Source organism: Calypte anna, chromosome 2 (genome assembly GCF_003957555.1).
Source record: "Calypte anna isolate BGI_N300 chromosome 2, bCalAnn1_v1.p, whole genome shotgun sequence".
Lineage (NCBI taxonomy): Eukaryota > Metazoa > Chordata > Aves > Apodiformes > Trochilidae > Calypte > Calypte anna.
The window spans coordinates 94,787,260-94,809,087 of NC_044245.1; the positions used below are offsets into that span (position 1 = coordinate 94,787,260).

Below are 21,828 nucleotides of genomic sequence, written 5' to 3' on the forward strand. Positions count from 1 at the left end.
GGCAAACACAATTTTTAAAAGTTTTATCAGCCCTTTGGTCAGATAACCTATGAAGAACTAAGCATCTTTACTAAATATTTAAGAAACTCTGCTCTGTGAAATTGCCTTCCTGTATAAACAAAGCAATGTTATTCTGGAGCCTATGTTACATGAAAAAGAAAACTCAAGCCATTTTATGACTCTCCTCCTACTTCATCCCCTCATTTTTTTGCTTTAAACAATTCAGCAAGAGCTTTCGAGAGTGCAGTCAGACACATTACAGAAATATTAGTAAATACCCAGTTATGGATTGCCCAAGGAAACTGTGGATGCCCTCTCCCTGAAATGTCCAAGGCCAGGTTGGATGGGGCTTTGAGCAACCTAGTCTAGTCGGAGGTGTCCCTGCCCATGGCAAGTGGATGGAACTACATCTTTGTCCTTTCCAACCCAAAATATTCCATGACTATTACAGTTTCTATTCTATACAGTTTCATACAATGATCTTAGAGGTCTTTTCCAACCATAACAATTCTGTGATTCTGTGATATTACTAGCATAAATCACTCTCTGGATCTGAAATCATGTCCAGGTGAGTACTAAAGAATGAAGAAACACATCCCTTCCTTGTTAATTTCACATCTGGATTCAGAAAAAAAAAATCTCACCTTTGCAGAAGCTGATGGTGCAAATATGCATTGAAGAGTGATGGCAGAACTTATGAGAAGCCATCATCCTAGAAGCATATGCAGAGCTTATACTCATGCTACCAGCAGAACACCTAGGTGACATCTCCTGTCTGAGAACAGCCAATTGCTAAGAAAATGCTTACTATTCTGGATGCCTCTGCATGGACAGCCTGCTCAGCTTCAGCAAACTGAGACGTAAGTCTGTGAATACACAGATTTTTAAATTGTATGATTGGGTTTCTGCATTCCACAAAGCACGGGTGGAAAGGTCTTGCATTTCCCAGGCATGGGTAATTAACACCAAGCTGGAAGCAGGATGGCAGGGACTGCACGGATCTACCTCAAGCTTCTCCGGTTACTTTAAAGGATCAAATCACATTTGTTTCCACTTAATTCTTTTATTTCTCGCAGCTGCGGTTATTGAAACACAAACATTCTTTGCAACCACTCCTTTTCCACCTGAAAAGCACCTCCCTAAGTTTTTGCAATCTTACAGCGACTTCTAAAGTTACACATTTGGCTCACTGAGCCTCCCCGCCGCCTTCACCCCTCCCCCGACCCCCAGCCCGGAATCGTTTGGAGAAGGCTGAGGAAAATAAACACCGAGTGTACTCATTTTTGCCAAGAAAACCTGATTAAACCCTACAGAGCTTCCTTGACATCAGGGTCCCACTAAGCCCCTCCCGGCGGCACTGCCTCCCGGGCGGTTGCGCTCTCCCTCAGGCAGGGCGGGCACCGCTGAGAAGACGACCCCGGGCAGCACCAACCCCTGGGCCGCCGCGGGAGACAACCGCAGTCCACAATTTATGGCGAAAAGGCTAACACCGAGAGCACCGGCTGCCCCATCGCTGCCATCCCCGGCCGCGCTCAGGCCAGGCCGCTCCACACCCACCCAGCCCCGACGGCCGCCGCGCACATCAGAGCCGTCGGCTCCCGCAGCGGGGCGAGAGGGGAGGGCTCGGCGCAGGGCCGCATGGGAGTTGTAGTTTGCTGTGCTCCCGCCGGCGTTGCCGGCGTTTCTGCAGGGGAAAGGGAACTCCCACCGTGCTTCGCGCCCGGCAAAGGGCGGTAGACGGAGCGGCGGCCCCAAGAGGAACTACATTTCCCAGAGTGCACCGCGGCAGCCGTTAGCCGGGCGGGGCGGGCTGGCGGCGGAACCGGCGCGGAGGTTGAATGCCGGCGGGGAGAGGGGCGCGATGGAGTTGTCGTCGCTCGTCAGGAAACTGGGTACGGCTCTCCTCTCCCTCCCAGGACACCGGGACCGGCTGCCAAGGGGCGCCGCTGTTGTCACGACCCCTCCGCTGGGCTGTGTGCGGGGGATGGGGGTGTAGCGAGGGGCCTGCCCCCTGCCTTCCTACAGCTCTGAGGGGTTTCACCTGCGAAACGGGCCCGTTTGTTGCGTGTGAGAGCGCTGCTGCTTGTCCGGGAGGGGGGGAGGGTTAATTTCGGGGGGGCTGCTTCCTTCCTCGGCACTCGGGGAGCGCGGTAGCACCTACCGGAACCCCGCTCCCTAGCAGTCGCCCCCAGCCCTGGACGCCGCGCCGGTTTGCCGCCTCCTGCTCCCTCCCGCCTGCTGCAGGCGTCGAGGGGACAGTGGCACACGGTGGTGATTCCCTAAGAAACGCCAAAGGAATTTCCCCTTCTGGATCCCAACGTGCCTTTGGATTCAGTTGGCTTGGGCAGATTTTTGTCCGATCGTTTTGGTCTGAGGCAGCTTTCAGTATCCCAAGTGTATTGCTGTAGAGTTTTTCAGAATTTAGGTGTGTGCTTCTAGGAAAAAAAAAGCCATGCTCATGATTTACCTCTTGCACCTGTTTATATCTGTGGTTTGTTTTGTTTCTTTTCATGTTTCACACCGTGAAGACATACTTGATTAGCTTTTTACTGGTGGGTGGAATCACATTTGCTTTCCTAGTATGCATAATACTGACAGCGTAAAATCTTTGGCAGGATTCTGTTTCTCCAAATAAGAAATAACTTGTATCAGGTGGTTCTATGGGGCTTTTGAATGTTTTTGTTTGTTTGTTTTTGTGGGGGCAGGTCATGAACTGGCAGAGATACGAGAACGATCACTGAAGACTATTCTGTTTAAATTAGACCATAACTTGATTTCATATGCTGATCTGGTCCATGAAAAAGTGCTGTTCATCAGTCTTTTGGAGTGGTTCAATTTTCCTGTTGTACCAATGAAAGAGGAAGTACTAAATCTTGTAAATAATTTGATCAAGGTATGGCATATTAACATTTATTTATGTATAAACTGTATGCTTTTAGAATGCTAAAGATAAGTATAACTGGATATTGTTTGGTTTTGTAGCTCCATGTAATGAGAGTTTAAGAGTCTTTTACAAAGATATGAGTAATAAAGCCACTGATTGTAGGCAGAAATGAAAACAACTTTAACAACTTGCAATTGCTTCTTTGGGACATGGTTTGCAGCTAATCACATGCACTGTGCCTCAAAAGTGAAGACTTGAACAATGGTGTAACTTGGTTTAAAGTGAGTTGAGAGTTGCAGTAATTTCAGATATTTTGTAATACATTCTTATGTTCTAAGCACTGAACAGCAGCTATGCAGAGAAAAAAAATCACATCCTTGAAATTGGTGGATTGTCTAAGCAATGGCAAAAATCCAGATTAGGTTTTGATTATGGTTCTTTCCTTTCTTACCTCTCCTTCAAGGTCGAGAGACCTTGAAACTCTTCAGGCTAACTTTGTCAGTTATTTGTCCTAATGTAGCATCCACCTGCTGCCCAGAAACTGTTGGGAATTGGTGCAGTTGAGTTCTTCTCTCAGCTTCGTCCCAGTGTGGATCCAAACTTGCAGTCTATAATTGATGGGATTATGGATGGACTGTTCTTCCTTCCTTCTGAACTTCCTTCTAGTTCTTTATCAGTATGTTATCAAACTCAGTCTCAGCCTTCAGTGGATCAACCAGGTAAATTACATATTTTGGTGTGTGATTTATTTAAAAGAAAATTAAAGTAAAATAAAAGCATCTAGACTATTAAAAGTTGAGGTATTCAGGTGTAGTAGGCAATTTTTTCCTGAAATATCTTAAGTGTATGCAGATTTTGCAGGAGAAAGCATGATTTTGGCTAAATCAGATAATGCCATTCCTGTAATGGTATTCTAGGCAGAAGAACAAGACATTTTTGTCTAACCAGACCTTCTCTGTCCATTGCTTCAGTATGTAGTATCTGTTTGCTGTAATATAAAAATGGCATGACACAGGATATCATCTGAAGACTGCATTGTATAGCAGCCTTTAACAGCTCTGGAATTAAGTTGGTGTGGTTTGCTACTTTTCTTTTCGTTGACTTTAAGTCTGAGAGCAATACAGTTCCTAAAAAAAACCCCAAGAAAACAGTAAGTGATCTGGAGAAAATTACATACAACAGAGGTCCTTATTTTCTCCTTCAGAAGTTTAGAGCCACACTCTACCTGTGGGAAAGACACTGCTTTTATCCTACATGGCCTAGTAATCACCATACCTTTGTCACTCATACTGTGCAATCTCAGAGATAAAAGTCATTTTGCTGTAGTTCCTGATATATGTGTAGTGCTTGAGGTTCTAGTTCTCTACAAGTATGTGATGTCTGGTGATTAATTTTTTTCTTTGGTTGCTTGTTTGGTTTGTGTTTTGTTTTGTTTTTTTCCTTTTGCCCACATAAGGGCTTAGCTAGATTTTTACTTAGGATTTCTACTTTATGGGACCATATAATAATTCTTTACACATAATTTTTAAGCTATATTTCTTTGAAACTACCGAGTTGACCTATTATACATAATTTGTATTGCTACTGTATGTACATTGTATACATGGGGATTAAACACTGTAATGGTTAATAACAGTAATACTTTATTTTTCTTTCTATTTCAACTTCAATTATGTGAAAAAAATGAACTAATAATCTGGGCGTTATCTAGTTCATACTTTGAACCAAATACTATGTTGTGGAGAGACTGCTTTCAATGTTACATATCTTGTGTATATTTTGTTATACAGTTTGTGTATTAATTACATCTATCTAGTAATAGAAAAGGCAGCTAATTTGGTAGGAAAAGGTTTTAAATAGTTAATTTAAAAAGTTAATTTTATTACCACAAAGGTAGACTCAAGGAAAACAATTTTTTGTCTGCCAGTTCCCCATCAGGCAATACATTTTGTGTAACTGATAATGCTATTTCTGCTGTGGTATGCGAGGTAGTGTAAGAAAATGGAAATAAAAAAACCTTTACAGTAATGCAGTATGATTTACACCACTTTCCTGATCATGTGAGGCTATTTTAAGTTTCAGGTGAGTTTCCTTAGAGGTTTAAAACAAGAGTAAAAGGGAGGCAGCTCAGGAGAAGCATGAATATAAGCTGAATTTGTCTTTTGCTAGTGTGTGTGTGTGTTTGAGGGTATTTTTTGGGGGGAGGTTGTGTTGTTTTGTTTGTTTGTTTGTTTTTCTGTATGTGTGTACATTTTTTAAACTTACCCCTTACTTGTTTTAGTTCTACCTCAAGAGGAATTACTCGCTGGATATTTTTATCAAGGTAGAAGTCATCTACCACAGTTAGAAATACCTCTGAAAAAAACACTTGGTATGTGAAATTATAAAATAATTACAGAAAGTGCTTAGACTTGTAATTTGGATTGAATTCCACTGCAAATATTATTAACAATTTTTTTTCCTGTTGTTATTCTGTAAAACCTACTATCGTAAAACCTACAGTTATAATCCTTATAAGCTTGACACTGATCTTTCTCTTTCTAGTAAATGATTAGTATAACTCTTTAGAATATGTAAAGTATGTTAAAATATCTAATTTAAGAAAAAATACTTAAATCGATAATGCTTTTCACAAGATTTATGTTCCATAATCAAAAGTTTCTGTGATAAGTACCCTTCTATTTCAACAAAACTTTTTCTGAAAAGTGGAAAAGTTACTTCAGACTACTGGATTAAGTGCTTTGGAAATACTTACCTTGTATCTAATGAAAACCAATGTTACACTTCTATTTTTTTATTAGTAAAATCATATAAAATGTTTCACTGTCAAACAAAGACCAAAATTATTTTAGAAAACCTTTGTCTGTACTAATATATTAAGTAGAGGTTGACACAAGTGTTAAATATAACATATAATATGATGCTGAGAACTAAATTAAAAATATGACTTTGGTGTTAGTGGGTGTAAATCACCAGACTGCTTTTTTTAGCAGTGTATCAGCTATCTTTAGAATTGCACCATAACTACTACAAGCTTCTAACTAAAAAACTTTAAAATTGTGTTACTTAAAAAATTATTGTGTCATAATTTAGTAGCAACTATACTTTCTACTGTTTTAAGTGGAAAAGCATGAGGTCAGTTTTTCATTTTAGAGATCATGCTAATAAATATTCTTTAGTTGCAGAAAAAAATTATAATTTGATTGAGCCTTAATATGGGAAATTGAGTAATCTTCCACTGATGCTGTTTTTTCTGTTTGCTAATACTTTTTGTAATAAACGCATTTCATTTTGATTTGAGATGACCTTTTATTATTTTTTTAGTACTACTGAAAACTCTTGAATAAGCACTTGAATTTGTGTGAGTCTATAATTAGTAATAGGTATTTCTATTTCAGATAGTGTATAGTTCATAAGTTTTTGACTTTTACGTGGAAATACACAGCGTAATACTTCTATAAAATGTACTCAAAAAGATCCACTCTTTTCGGTTTTTTTTTTAAGTGAAATGCTTGAAATTTTCCACATTTCCTTGGCTAACGCTGACTTCAACAGATAGACATGTTCTCTCATCAAATGAAAGGTACAGTAATACGAACATTATAGTTTTCTGAGTTTTTATTTTTCTTGGATAGGAGTGGCTCTACATTTCTGTCCTGCATCCTTAGAATGTTCCTGTAAATAACCTAATGAGTTACTTTTTTACGTTTTGTTAAATAGTCATCAAAGCTGCACTGAAGTGAGGCAGGGCATATAAATAGTGAAGTATAACAGGACATGTTTTCTGTTGTTGTAACTACTCATTCTTTGTGTTTGGGGTACATGTTTTTTATTCATGGTATTTCAGTCTGTCTTCTAAATTTCTCAAGGGAACCAGAGTTTTCAGTTACTTTTAATAAAAGCTGGAATAAATTTAATGATTTTTATGTGTATACATATATAGTTATTTATAATATGAAGTTTATCAAGGAGAAGCACTGGATCTTGCACCTGGGACACAGTAACCCTGGATAGGTTAGACATTAGGAAGAAATTATTTAATTTGAGTGAGGCGAGGCAGTGGAACAGGTTGCCCAAGAAAGTTGTGGCTGTGACCTCCCTAGAAGTGTTCAAGACCAGGTTGAATGGGGCCTTGAGCAACCTCATCTAGCGGGAGGTGTCCCTGCCCATGCAGGTGGGTTGGAACTAGATAATCTTTAAGGTCCCTTCCAACCCAAACCATTCTGATTCTATGATATACGTACACTCGGGGGAGCCAGAGGCAGGAGAGCAGCCCCGCAGAAAGGGATCTGGGGGTTCTGGTTGGTGGCAAGTTGAACAGGAACCAAGAGTGTGCTCTGGCATCCAGGAGAGACAACCAAGTCCTGGGGAGCATCAATCCTGGCATTGCCAGGCAGTTAGGGGAGGTGATTGTCCCACTTTACTCTGCGTTGCTGCAGCCCCATCTTGAGTACTGTGTGCAGTTTTGGGCTCCACAGTACAAAAAGGATACAGAGCTACAAGAGTGTCCAGAGGAGGGCTACAAGGTTGGTGAAGGGTTTTGTGGGGAAGCCGTGTGAGGAGCAACTAAAGGCACTTGGTCTGTTCAGCCTGGAGAAGAGGGGACTGAGGGGAGAGCTCATTGCAGCTTAATGCTTCCTCACTAGGGACATGAACTCTTCTCTTTGGTGACCAGAGGCAATGGTAGGAAGATGTGCTGGGGGAAGCTTAGATTAGATATTAAGAAAAAGTTTTTCACCCAGAGGGTGGTTGAGCAGTGGAACAGGCTCCTCAGGGAAGCAGTCACAGCACTGAGCCTGCCTGAGTTCAAGAAGTGTTTTGTTAATGCTCACAGGCACATGGTGTGATTAGGAGTTGGACTCGATGATCCTAATGGGTCCCTTCCAACTCTGCTTATTCTTCTACTTTACCTCCATGGCCACTTGGCAGAGAAATCAATACCTTTAGTAGTAGCTTAACTAGCTTTAGGACAATAATTTTAGGTATAGTGCCGTATCCAGACACTGAGACTTTCAAATCTATCTTATGCAGTGATTTTTTTGTTTGTTTGTTCATTTTTCACTTTTATTTAGAAAAAGTGTTTGAAATGTCCCAAGGAAAAGTTCTGTAGCTGGGGTTTCATATCAGTTGACAGAGAACTGTGTTAGATTACCAGCATAGCCAGCAACACAGCATCATGAACATTTTACAATGTATTTTGGTCTTTGAACAGTATTTTACGACTACTCCAACTGCAAGCTTTCCTGTAGTAGATTTTTGTTGGTGGTGTGGGTTTGGGTTTTTTTTTCTGTTTTGTTTTGTTTTTGTTTTCTTGTTTGCTTTTGAAAGCTCTCTGAAGCCCAATAAACCTCATTAAAATTTAGTCTTCTTTATGCCTAAGCCTAGGAAAAAAATATAGATCCTTAGAACTGGACATATTTTATTTTCTTTTACAATGATTTTAGAAAAATAAAAATAGAAAAAGAAAAATGAAGTGTAATACCCAAAAGGTTCTTATTATTCACTAATAACAGTAGAGCATAGGTAGTAAATTTGATCGTGTAATTCCAACATAGCTACTTCAAGTGCTTTTAAATTATATGTGAACTTCGGTGATGAAAAAAACCTTTCTTATCTGTAGGAGTTAAATTGCTTGCTGTATACCACTGAGATAGTCACAGCATTCATAGGGCATTTCCAATCTTTCTTATCTTAATTTAAAATCAAATTTAAAATCAATAAAGTTATTTCTCTTCTTGGAGCTTAATTATGTGTGTGGTTTGATTACAGCTGGTATTGAGTTTGTTCTTTTTGTATACAAAAAGAATTTATAAGAAATTATTCAAGTTTAAAAGTTGCATGACAATAGAATAAAAGCATTTTTTCCACTAGATTGTTCAATGTTGAGGTCACAACTTTCTTGTAAAGATTTATTCAAGCTAAAATTTACTGTTCATTGGGTTTGTGGTTTTTTTTGTTGTTTTTTTTAATACACATTTAAATATGAACTCCATTTTTAGCTCTTTGAGAAGTAACAACCAAAGTTTAATTTGGAGTACATGTGAGCTTCTTCAAGATGTGATTATGCAAGATTTTCCTGCTGAGATCTTCCTTCAAAGGCCAAAGATTGTACAGGCAAGAATTCATGTAAAGTTGAAGGATTTTATTGTGATATGGTATAAGTTGTACCAAGTAAGAATTGCTGTAAATAATACAATTTGTTTCTAAGCAACATTGCCAACCAAAAATTCCTTTATGTAAACTCTAGGTACATAGGAAAGGGGACATCAGCTGTATATGGTGTGTAGGAAGCTCTTTAGTTGTAATAGCTTACTGCTAATGGGTGATGAAGTGTGTTGTGAAGCAATACTTTGTTTCTTCTGGGTAAGATAAAATTGTCACATGCACACCTTCTAATGAGCTTCTGTCATGAAAAGTATTGGAAGTACAATGCACATCTTAGCTTTTTCTTCAGAATTGATAATCTTCATTCAGAAAGGAAACAGTCGTTAAGGCTATTTAAAAATCACTAACAAAAGATAAATATTTTGAAAGCTTTGTGAACTATATTCAGTGCAAGACACTTGTTTTTTTATAAAGGCACTTCAGTGTTCACCTACCAGTGTTGATGGTTTTGTGTTTGCAGAGCCTTTTGTCTCTGCTGAACCTGGCTTTTGGAGGAGATGGAAGACATCGTTTAGCTTTGCAGGCTGTGTCATGCCTGAAACAGTTGTGTGTTTTCTTGAGAAGCAGACTTAACTTCCACAGAGATCCTAATTTTTCTTCCACAGACCAGGGTAGGTATTTTAAAATATTTGAAATACTGTAGTGCTCTTATTACAGGTAAAATTTCAGAAGATGATATGAAAAAAAAAAGCCAACCCACAGATGTATAGCAAGCATTTTTATAGCTGTATGTCAGTAGGAGAGGGATTTTTAACTAAAAATTAAATATATAAGATAAGAGGGGGCAGAGTTTCACTGAAGTTTCAGAGCTAGTAGTGTTTAACAATTCAGGTACTAATTTTATGAACTATGTTAATTTGCTGTTACTATTCTCATGGCTGGAAATCATTCAGTCATTGTTTTTGGGTTTTACAGTCATTAAGGCTGTTTTACAATGTTCTTAATGCTTATATTTTTGTAGATTTAGTAATGTAGGTTTCCTTTTTGTCTTTTGAATTTAAACAACTTTGTTCAGTAAATTGGTAACTTGGTTCTCTTCAGAAAATTGCCACTGTATTTGGTGTCTTAATAAATTAATTCAGTTATCTCCAAAACCAATAACCCTAGTCAGACACTATGTATTTTTAAAGCTCAAGATTTGTGATTCAACTGTAATTTTCAGTGATTTTACCTTGGAATTGAGTTATCAAATTCTGGTACTTGCCAGTGAGAGGTTGTCCCAGCTCACCAAAATTTACAAAGTGCTTTCCATGTCCTACCTTAGCTACTTTTACCATTGCTTCACTATGTAATATCTTTTAGGGCAATGAATTCCACTAATGGAAAATATATGATTTGTGTTACATAAAGGCACAGTTTCCCAGAATTCATCCATATCTTACTGTCAAGAAGCAAGAGGTCCTCCTTGCTCTCAGAATCCATCACCTGGAAGTAGCAGCCCTCGTCCATCTGTGATCGGGCGGACAGTGCAGCGTCCTCGAGGAGATGGTCAAGATTGGGATGCAGCATCTTCCAGGTGAATAAAATCAGAGAGAACTTAGACTTCAATTAAAAAATATTAATAGAGGATTATATGATCAGCTCCTTCTCAGTGTGTTGGATGAGATTCTTTAGCCTGTGAAAATTAAATATTTCCATTCAAGTCTGTTTAAGGTCTGTTGTTAAATATGACAGCAAACCAGTTGTATATAATCTGAAGATTAAGCTACAATATGTTATTATGAATTGGCTGTATACCCTCAAAATGTTGAAGTTGTTATTTGAATTTGTTACTCATTTTGACACAACAGATTTAAAGCTGCTGTTCAAGAACCAGTGTCTTTTGATATGGGGATTTTAAAAGTTCTTGTGGTGTGCTTGTTGGTAGTTCTTTTGAGACTCTGTGGCTTAGTGACTGAGTAATTTCTAGGTATTCAAATAGACTGAGATATTATCAATGAGAATAGCTCACATAGTTAACTGTAAATGCATCTCGAGAGTCATTATATAAAAGGTTATTTTGACTTATCTGAAGGCCAAAATGTTCATTTTATTAAGTGTTTTTTCATTTTCTATTATGTAACTAATATGGCAGTGTAAATGAACTCCAGGCTTTATGCATTTTAGGACCTGACCATTTTCTCCAGTCGAACAGTTTAACAGTAGCTGGTGTATATTGTTCAGGAGGTGAGAATGGCCTGATTGTCAGTGTAGTAAAAAAATCTATCTAAGAGTATACACCAGTTAGGGCTTTGATAAGACATCTATAAACCAAGAAGTCGTGATTTACTCAATGTGTAAGGCCACATTAAGAGCTGTTAATGACAGTACACTTCTTACATCCTGTGTGCTCCAATAGAGCTGCTCACTGCCCATGAATACCATTTCTTACAAAGATATAATTTAGCCCAGACAAAGCATAAGAAAAAAGATGTTGAATAGAAAATATGATAGAAGGATAATATTGCTCTGACATTGTCAGTTTTGATATGGAAGAGCTGCTTTTAGTGAATCTTGTCTCTTTCAACATATTAATAGTAATCAAAATTAATTGTTTATTGTTATTCTGTATGTAACTCTTTTTCTTTTTTTCCCTGTTCTTAAATCTTGAGACTCTTCAATCTCTCTGTCTGTTTCAAATTCTGCCTAGAAACTTAACCTTTCCTCTTCTGAATTATTTTTATGATTGATACCTCTTCTTCCTTACTGTCTGGTAAGTGCAATCAGAAAACCACTACATATTGGTGAACTCTTCAATTTTGCTTGTAGTTTTCTATCAACCTCTTAAAATTAGTTTGTTTTTAAATTCTTAATTACTATTCTTTTGTCATATTTTATGTTTAGTTAGCCAGTATAATATCTCACAGTCATGGTAAAATTCAGTTCTTCAGCTTGTTTAATAATAAAAAAAATCAGTCAAACAGAAAAACTAAGTCATACAAGCTTTAAAGCAATTCAGGGTTGCTAAGTGTTGCTTAGGATATGAAACAAGCATTAAGAAACATTTCATCTGAATTGTATTAATTATAATTCTGCCAGTAGAATTAGATTCTTTTTGAAAGCAGTTGGAAAATAATATTATTATGAACTATGTATAGAGTTCATAACTTCAAATAATTATATAATGTAATTGTGTATATTTTGTAATATATACTTGGTTTCACTTAAGGCTTTCTTAGACAAGGGAATATTTTGTTTTACAGTGGACAAAAGTCCCACAGGCTTAATTGTAGGACACACTTTATTTTCCATCTAAGCATTCTTGTGGCTATCCACATAGAATAGTTTTAATGTGACAGGTATAGTTCAAGCTGGAATTTGTGTTAGTAAGTGGTTTGCTTCTAGCAACTTATTTTTCTCTTACAGTATTGTTTCATTGCTTGTGTATTTCTTCTAGTGTACATTTCTAAGTGTGTTTGAAGATATCTGGCAAACAGTAGGCATTCACTAGCAATGCCACCCCTTCTGGCATTTAAAAAAAGTCAATGAACCAAAATCCACCTCTTCCTCACTCCTGGTGGATAGTAGAGAAAGACTGGGATGGAAGGAAGAAGATGCATTAAGGAAGGAGGACCTGAAAATGCTTGATGGTGTTTTTAACATTTATACATATGTGAGTTTTCTCTTCAAAAGACTTTAACAATGTCTCTTTTTTGTTTATTTTGTTTTGTTTGTTGTTTTCAGTGGAGCTAGTACTCAAGCAAATGCAAACTCCAGAATGTCTCTGAATTCACCGCTTCCTGTAGGACACGCTGACCTACCAGACACTGAAAACGAGGACACTTTGGAATTGCAGATGAAGCAGCTTAGCCTTCCTCAGTTCTGTGTTTCCATCTTGGAAAATGCAATACCTCTTCTAAGAACAGGTGAGAAAGTTTTGAGTTAAGTATTTCACTTATGTATCCTTTTCATCTTTAGAATGTACAAACCTCTTGAGTTGGTATGATGATATTGCCTCAAATAAGTAAGGTACAGATGATTACTGAAATACTGTGCTAGTTTGAAAGGATCTTTTCTAGGGACTTCATTCAGGTCATAAAGCTTGAATCTTCTGGTTGATTTCCATAACTGTTACAGAAATCTCGCTTGCATTTTACTGATGGTGGGAAGCAGTGGGAGGAAGAAGTGAGTGTGTGGTGGAAAAGTGGTGAGGCTGTATAAAATACCATTCAAGAAGATGAAAAAAGCAATGACATTAGCAAAAAGTTCTAATTGTGTTGGGCATAGAATTTTCCTCCTGTTTCAGAAACAAGGAACAAAAATTCTGGGAAAAGGTTTGTTTTTATTCTTATTAATGCAGTAACATTTTAATTAAGTTTTAAGAAACGTAAGTAATAATAGCTGTAATTTCAACTAATGATTTTAAAGTTACAGAGGTTCAAAATTGCAGAACCTTTTTCATGGAGAGTATTTTTTCTCTTAGGTTGTCTAAAATAGTATTTAGTTGTAAAACAGTGTCATTCAAAGCAAGGATTGGAAAACATAGTGATGGTTTCAAATATAGGAGCTGAAAATGTGTACCTAGAAAACTAAAAGTTGTTTTTTCTAATATCTGTCAACATTTCCTGAGCTGGGTAAAAGCTTTAACTTATTAAAATTGTATGAAATATGTATGAAACTCCAATTTATTTCTGTTTTCATGATTGTTTATAACTTTTTATGACTTTGTTCTGTCACATAATAGTAATTTACTTGATTCTTTCGTAGTAACATCAGCATTAATCTGTGTCCACAGGAAGATTATTCAATCCTAATTAACATTAATAAAAGTTTCAATTTCTCCTTTCAGAATAGTGGTATTTAAATATTAATTCACAAACACATTTATGACTTCTGACATCTTTTTTATTTTAATGTAAAACTGCAGAAAATTTATTTTGTCTTCACCGTTTCTGATACCTAACTTCAAATCTGAAGAGTTAAAATGTAGTGATTTTTATTAATCTTTTCATCTTTTTTATCTGTTATGGTAGAATGAAATAATTTTCAGAATAAGTCAGTCTGTGATTGTTTCTCTTCCCCTTAGTTTTTTCACACGTTTTATACTCAATTAGATCATATTTATTTTTCCTCTACTTTGCTTTAATGAGACACAGATTGTAAGCAAACTGATATTTTTATCATGTTCCCATTGATCTGAAATCCTGTCATCTGAGGGCACACTGTGATACTTTAAGAGTGACAAGCTGTGATACACTTTTTTTCATGTAGTTATACTTTCTGAATTATTTTTTCAATAAAATCAGCAGATGCTTTTATTAATATTATCTTCTTATATACTGGGTATCATATAGGTTTCCTTTCTTTCTTCTAAGTGTTTAAATTACTGGATAAAGGAAAACTACCAAGCTTACTGTAAAATTTGCTGTTGTATTTTACAGTATTACACATATTTCAGTTAAGCTCAAGTTGTGTTCCTTGTGAGACACTGGAACAGGTTGCCCGGGCAAAGTGTGGGTGCCTCATCTCTAGAAATGCTCAAGGCCAGGTTGGATGGGGCTTGGGGCAACCTGTCTGGTCTAGTGGTAGGTGTCCCTGCTCATGCAGGTGGAACTAGATGATTTCTGAGCTCCCTTCCAAATGAAACCATTCTATGATTCTATGTTCATTGGAATTTTTCTTCCTTTCTATTCACCTGTCTTGTGAATTAAATAATTTCAGAAATAACTATTAGTGTGTATTGGGGGGGGAGTTGTTATTTTTTGGGGGGTTGTGGTGGTTTTGGGTTTTTTTGTGATTGGTTTTGAGCTACCATACTTGTCTGAAGTTTGATGCTAATACTGCATGTCTTTAAGACAATTATTTCAATCTGTACAGCAAAATATTTGTTTTACATCCTTAATTATACCTGTCTTATTGTGCATTTTGTAATAATGAACTCTTAGAACATACTAATTGCCGTGGAGTTTTTTGACATATGCTCTTCAAGTTGACAATATTTGCCTAAAATAAATGGAGAACACTTTTGTGAGATAGAAAAAACAAGTTTTCAAAAAGGCCCTGTGCCATGCTGGGCCATATGCTTACTCACAGCAGATCCCATAATGTGCAAATTCACAGAATCTCAACAGAATGATTGGAGCTGGAAGGCACCTCTAGAGATTATCTAGTCCAACCCTCCTGCTAAAGCAGCACCAGCTAGAGTGCATTCATTACACATGATTATGTCCAGGTGGGTTTTTAATGTGTCCAGAGGAGACCACACAAACTTGCTGTGAGCTCTGGTCATTGTCACTGCACATATATTTTCACACATGCACATTAAATTTTTTTTTCCTCAAGTATATCAGCAAGGCTTCAAGAGCATATAATATCTACAAGAGATAGAAAAAGTGAAAAAGAAATTAATGTTGAATCGTGAAAAGCAGTAGAGATTGCTTTTAAAAGAAAACCAAACAAACAGCTTTTTAAGGAAATTCAATGCTATTGTGTAAAATCTATCCATGGTTTTAAATAGAAACGTATCATCAACAAGTAACTAAGCCAACAGTTACACTAATTTGAGTGTTTGAGGGAAACTGTCACCTTGTGGTTTTCTAGGGTGCCAGACACTTTTAGTATCTTCCGTTTTAAGAGACTGAAAAGACTTGGTCTGGCTCCAGATATTCTGCCTTGTACTTAATGAAATCTTCTATCATTTGACTGCTTCTCCTCTATTATCACATTATCTGCAGACATTAAGGGGAGGTTTTTATTGGTAGAGAATGTAAGGTGTAAATGTTTAAATTTAGGCTGGATTTCTTTGTGGTCAGGTCTTAAGCCTGACACTGTTCAAAGTATAGAAGTCACTAATAGATTAACCTTGTTATTAAGAGTTAATGAGTCAGAGCAATGAAAATTAATAAAAATTAGCCTAAAATGAAGAGGGAAAAACTCTTGGAGAGAAAACAGCAAGTAGATCTCTTCCTTTCAAAATAAGATCTCAAAATAATCTGGGAAGAAAGCCACTTCTGCTATACCAGAAACTCAGATTAACAGGAGTAGCTAGTATAGGTGGGTGATCTGTAGTTTAGCTACCTGGCTGGGGGAAATAAGTGACTTTATTCTGAACTTCAAAGAAGTCCAGTAATGAGATTTACAGCTGTAAAAATGTTTATATAGTAACAAAGAATTTAAGGAGATGTGGCCTTTTTTCTTTTTAGATGTATGATTGGTTTAATCTCTTCTGTTGTGATTTTGGCTTGTTGCTGTGTTCTGTGGGTTCAGAGCTCTTGGTCATTGAGGACAGTTAGCATTAGTGTAGTGTAAAAGTTCACAGGAAAATTATAGTATCAGAATTTCAGACTTGGAATAATCCCTTGCTCAAAACTGTAATTTTTCTGGATGTCATAGTATAATATTTTTTTAAATAATTTTTTTAAATAATTTTTTTTTAATTTGTATTTCAATTCATCCTCTCATTTGTATTCGTAGGCAGTAGGAGAATGACGATGGAAGCTCTTGACTTACTTGTTGAAGACATGTTCCTTATTGGTGATGCTATTTCTGAAAATGTTTGGGAAGATGATAGCCTTTTTGCATTGGAATTGGTAAGATTCTTTAGGCTTTGATCAGCTGTATTTAACAGTCTGCATTTATAAGCTTCTGACATTTTCTGTAGTGATTCATGTACATGTATAATGTTCTGCTAAGCTACCCTTTAAAATCTTAAGTAGTTTATTACTTAGTTCTCTCATGTACACATTCTTCTTATTTTAAATGTCATTTCTTGTACCAGATGATACTTCAAGTTTCACCTTGAGAAAATAGGTAATTAGTTTTGTCTTGTAGTGAAAGCTTGTTAAGCAGCCATTGAGAGAAATGTTCAGGGGAGAGGATCTGAGGGAAATATTAGAGATCAATTTGATGAAACTGAGAACTTTCCATTTCTCTGCTTCAAACTATCTGTTTAAAATTAGGGACTTAACTGTTCATATCTGAAACTGGAATTGTAAGATACATGGTATTAATTTCCTATAGAGGACCTATGCATCCCTACACAGATTGCAGCTATCCTTAACTCTTGCTTAACTGGGGAAGAAAGGAGAAATTATTTTGGCTCAGTAGATGTTCAAAGTGCTAAGGTGATGTTGACCAACAACTGGAAATGCATTCATGAGCACAGTTGAGGCTTGTTACATACATGAAATATCAAATTAATAAATGCCATGAAATCACAATGGATGACTTGCTTCTTTGCGCAAAACCGAAAGCTGAAACATGAGCCTGCTTGACTTACACACAGAACAAGCACATTTAGTTGAAGACTGAAATTTCTCGAAAAGTTTCAGTTAAGAATAGTCTTAAAATGCATGTGACTTAAGCAGCATTCATGAAAATACTACTGAATATGAAATAATTGTATTGCAGAAATAATTAAAGTATTAATTTTACAAATTATAGTATTTCTATTTTTTATAGGACCTAGCAGTGAATGAGAACCTTTTTCTTTAATTTTAGTGTACATTTCTGTCAAAACTTATTATAATTGAAACGCCAAGTCAGTACTGAAAATTCATTGCAAAACATTTAATATAAGAATCTCAATAGAATCTTGTTTCTAGTTGTTGCATGATCTGAATCTTCATCTTTCTTAGTGTTTGAGTAAACAGAAAACAACTGATTGGACAACTTTAGAGAACAACTGCTAAGCTTACCTTTATATTATTTATTGTTATAAAATAAAATGTAAAGTATTCTAGAAGTAAAGTATTTATTAGAAGTAAACTGGATTTTGGAGTTGTCAGGCTTCAGTGCTTATAAAACATGCTTCCTCTTTGTTTTGTATTAGCTGGAAGGGAATGAGGTAATGTGCCTTCTTTCCATGAAACTTGAATACATTTATTGCGTAACTTTTATTGCCTGATGTTTCTCTCTTTGTCCAATTTTGAAGCTCCACAGTGAAATATCTTTATGAAAAATATGTATTTTGGAAATACCATTAAAAAGCCTTGTTTGTAACTCTATCTACCTTACACATTTTGATTCTTTATTCCTCCCAAGTAAAGTTTTTACTGTTTTACAGTTTTGTTCTATGTACTTAAGGGCAGTTTGGTTCTTCTGTGTCAAAAAGTTACATCCTGCAGATTGCTGTAGCCCCTCAGGTTTCTGGGTCACTAGCTTTGTGATAGTAACTCCTATCTCAAGGAATAATCTACTTTTTGAATCAATTTGTTGATTTGAGACTCCAAGATCTTGAAGCAGAGTCTTTTTCTGCCTCTGCAAAGTGTAGCAGGGCAGAGAGAAACTTTTTTGAAGATGAAAATGACTTGAAGATGAAAATGAGTCCTTTTCAATTTACTGTGGAATAATGTGTTTTGATGATTACTTTAAAAGACTGATTTGATTTAGTCAATTGCTTCTTGTAATTTTCTTCAACTACATTGAGTCAAATAAATAGTGCTTAATTGCTTAAAAGTGTTTATAAAATTCTGGAATTAATAAACTAAATCTCATGTGCTGTTACCCTCATAATCATTACCAGGCATTCCAATGGCATCTGACATTAATTCTACCTTTGATCCAGTGTCCTTAAGTACAAACCTGGCTTTCTCTGGTGATAAAAAGTCTATAAACTAACTTTGTTTTCTCTGGTGTCAATGAACATGATTTATCCAAATGAAACTGATTCTTGAGAAGGATCTTGCATAGTCTGGGAAATATCCCGCTGTTTCCTTTGAGAATGAATAGTTATAAAAATCATTTGGTGTTCTCAAAGCTTGGTTTGTGGATCGTTGTTTTAAATTATTATTTTAATATTTATAAATTTGATTTTAATGTAAAACTTTATTAGAAGATTCAAAAAGTCTCCTAATATTTCCACAGTAAAATTGTACTTCTATAGAGTTAAAATTACACAAGTTCAAAAGTGTAGTGAGCAGGCATTAAGGAGGGAAATAAAAGAGGGAGAACAGAATATAACCACTAATGGTTGAATAAGTTGAACAAAGGTTGAATACTGAACAAAGTATTCAGAACTGCAAGTGAAGGCAGAGTGAGGTCTAGACTAATGTACAGTACTGTTCAGATGACGAACAAAATGCTGTTTATTTTGGTACCATTTCTGCATTTTTAAAATTATTTGGTATGATTGTATTAATAATGCTGTGGATGCTGTGTAAATACTATAAAGATACATTAATGTTTTAATACTTTCTAATGATTGAATTTCTGTTTTTGTTTTCAGAGAGACAAGTTGCTTCTGGTCTTGGATTTGCTTGGAGAAACTATATTATATCACAAAACCAATATAAGTGCAGAGCAGCCTGAGGTCATGTTGGTGCATCACAGAATGGCATTCATTAGTATTTCACTCTTTACTGTTAGATTGCTGCAAATACTTCTCCCTGTAGAAAAGGTATTCCATCACTAATTTTTAGTGATTGTGTTCTGTTTTTGCATATTTGGAGGACAAAAAGCAATACTTTCCTTGATGATTAATAGTGGGAAAATAGCTACTAAATGGAGAAGTTAACCAGATTTAAATGGGCTCATGTGTAATCACAGAAGGCAACGTTGTCCATTCTACACTTACCAGTGCGTTCTGCAGGATCATCTGCAGGTTGCAAGTCTTCAAAAATATTTTTAATGTAGCCTTTTGACCAGTTTTGGAAATTCAGTGGTTTTTCTTCCTATAGTGGTTTTGGTTTTTGTTTTGTTTTTTTTCTGATAGGATGCATGATTTACAAAGCTGTGCTGCCCCCTACTCTTATAATGTGTGTACAAGACTAAGACACAAAATACATAGTTTTAAGATCATCACTCTTAATATGATGGAACACAGAGTTAAAAGTTATATTTTGTACATCATAGTGATTTAAATTATTCTTTGCTTTTGCTACTCTTTAGAAGAAGTTCTGTTTTAGCTGTTGGGTTGGAGGTTTTTTAATGTTTATTTCAGGTGGCGAGGTCTAATATTTGGAAGTTTTTGTGAGATGGAAAGTATTAGATGATATTTAAACGTTTATGAGTTTATATTTTTTTTAATTTATTGCATTGTAGTTCTTTTTTTACACATGCTTCAATCTGAGTGATAGATTGATAGATTGATAGATAGGTTACAGGCTCTTTTTGAAGTTTTTTACTATTAATATAAGTAGTCTTTTGTGCTTGCAAATAAGTGTAGACATACTAATATTGTGACTTTTAATAGTTTTTATCTTTATGTTCTTATGTACCTAATACAGAATTCAATTCTGTGTATAACAGGAGTTGGAAAAAAGTTACCATATTTGAGGTAAATAATTCAGTTGAGGGAATACTGAACGCTTGAAGTAAAAAACCACACAACAACAACAACAGAAATTCCAGTTCTTAGTATGTGATATTCCTAAGTGGAATTATAGACAGTTTTTTATTAAATACAGTAATAGCTGTGGTCTGGGTAATCTCTGCCATCTACTGGTTAAACAGTAAATTTACCTTGGCCAGTGATGGGTGTGGTGGTGAGTGCTGTGGCTGGATCAGACACAACTTTTGTGACTGGTTACGGCTCTGAAATTTAGGACTGGCATCTACAAACTCTCCCGTTTTTTTTTTTAAATAATAATTTTCATATATAATTTAGCTGATTTTTTTTTTCTCTAGTTTTTAAGTAGCAGCAATGGTGATTGTACTTGTTGAATGACTGCAAAGGCTGTTGATGGTTTTTCTATATTTTCAGGCTGTTACTCTGACAGTTGTTTCCTGTTTTCAAAGGCGAGTAAAATTTTACAGAAGAGTTTGCTGAACGCTTTATTCCTTCTCTCTCTGGACGTGTCCTTCTCTTTGGAATACCCAAGTATTCATGAATCCATTGCAGCTTACCTGGAACAAATGAGTACTGAAAACTACAGTATTTATAAACAAGCTTCAGAAGCTGTGTATTCAATCGAGTGCACTTGTAGCTTTATGATTGAAGTTCATAAGAAGGTGGGGAATTTTATTATATAAAATACTTCCTGTAGGAAAATTTCTTTCTTCTACTTCCCTTTCTCTGTGGTAAAAACTATAATCTAGCTTAGTGAAAGAAAATCCATAAATATGAGCATTCTGTACCATGCAAGATATAGTCAATTTCTTGTTTTGTTTTTGTTTTCTTTTTTAATATGATAATGATATTTGTAAAAAATCTTATTAAAAGTGAAACCAAAGAAATAAACACTTGGAGACTGGAATTGCGCACACGGCCTTTTAAAGGCAAAGACATAAGAAAGAAGAAAATACTCCATTTAAATGTATAGTGTATGTATATGTGCCTGTATATGTTTAAATAGTTGAGAAAATTTTAATTCCCAACTTGCAACTGTAGTTCTATTAAGTAAATTACTTTTAGACTGTGAGATTTGTGTGCTTCACTTTGATAAGAAGACAACTAATATACTTTGCTTTATTATTTAAGAGATTCTGGCATGGTACCAAAATACTTCTCTCCATTATCCAGATGGACAAGTAGTTGTGCAAAATACTTGTTCCATTGATACTAAAATTGGAAATATAGTGCAATATGAAAGTAGTGATATCTTAAATCTGAGTTAGTATATAGGCAGGTTCTGAACTTAATACAAACAACACTTCGTTTGTAAAATAGTGTTTACAATGAAATTAACTCTATCACATTTAAATGACTTGTCATTAATGTTTTTGGTAACCAAAAGGATGAAGATGTGTATTTTAAAACAAAACCAAAACTTGCTCTTTAATATTAACAATGAATTGTTAAAAGTTGAATATTTAAATGTTTCATTATACTGTTATCACAGACTCTTTTCTCACACTGATTAAAAGAAAAATAATTTAATTTAAAACAAAGTATACAATGATGATTATTTTCTTGGGCATTT

General features: G+C 35.8%; 1 protein-coding gene across 1 annotated transcript in view; it reads left to right on the plus strand.

Moving 5' to 3' along the window:
• The first annotated feature begins 1,818 nt into the window (after positions 1–1,818).
• The window catches only part of RTTN (rotatin), an 82,677-nt gene continuing 62,667 nt past the window's right edge, over positions 1,819–21,828 (plus strand). The window contains exons 1-12 of the mRNA XM_030445430.1: positions 1,819–1,892; positions 2,706–2,893; positions 3,405–3,603; positions 5,178–5,255; positions 6,389–6,467; positions 8,884–8,998; positions 9,510–9,660; positions 10,400–10,565; positions 12,713–12,894; positions 16,442–16,557; positions 19,194–19,364; positions 20,705–20,917. Of these exons, the coding sequence (XP_030301290.1) occupies positions 1,862–1,892; positions 2,706–2,893; positions 3,405–3,603; positions 5,178–5,255; positions 6,389–6,467; positions 8,884–8,998; positions 9,510–9,660; positions 10,400–10,565; positions 12,713–12,894; positions 16,442–16,557; positions 19,194–19,364; positions 20,705–20,917 (1,689 nt within the window). The 5' untranslated portion in view covers positions 1,819–1,861. The remainder of the gene's footprint in view (positions 1,893–2,705; positions 2,894–3,404; positions 3,604–5,177; positions 5,256–6,388; positions 6,468–8,883; positions 8,999–9,509; positions 9,661–10,399; positions 10,566–12,712; positions 12,895–16,441; positions 16,558–19,193; positions 19,365–20,704; positions 20,918–21,828) is intronic.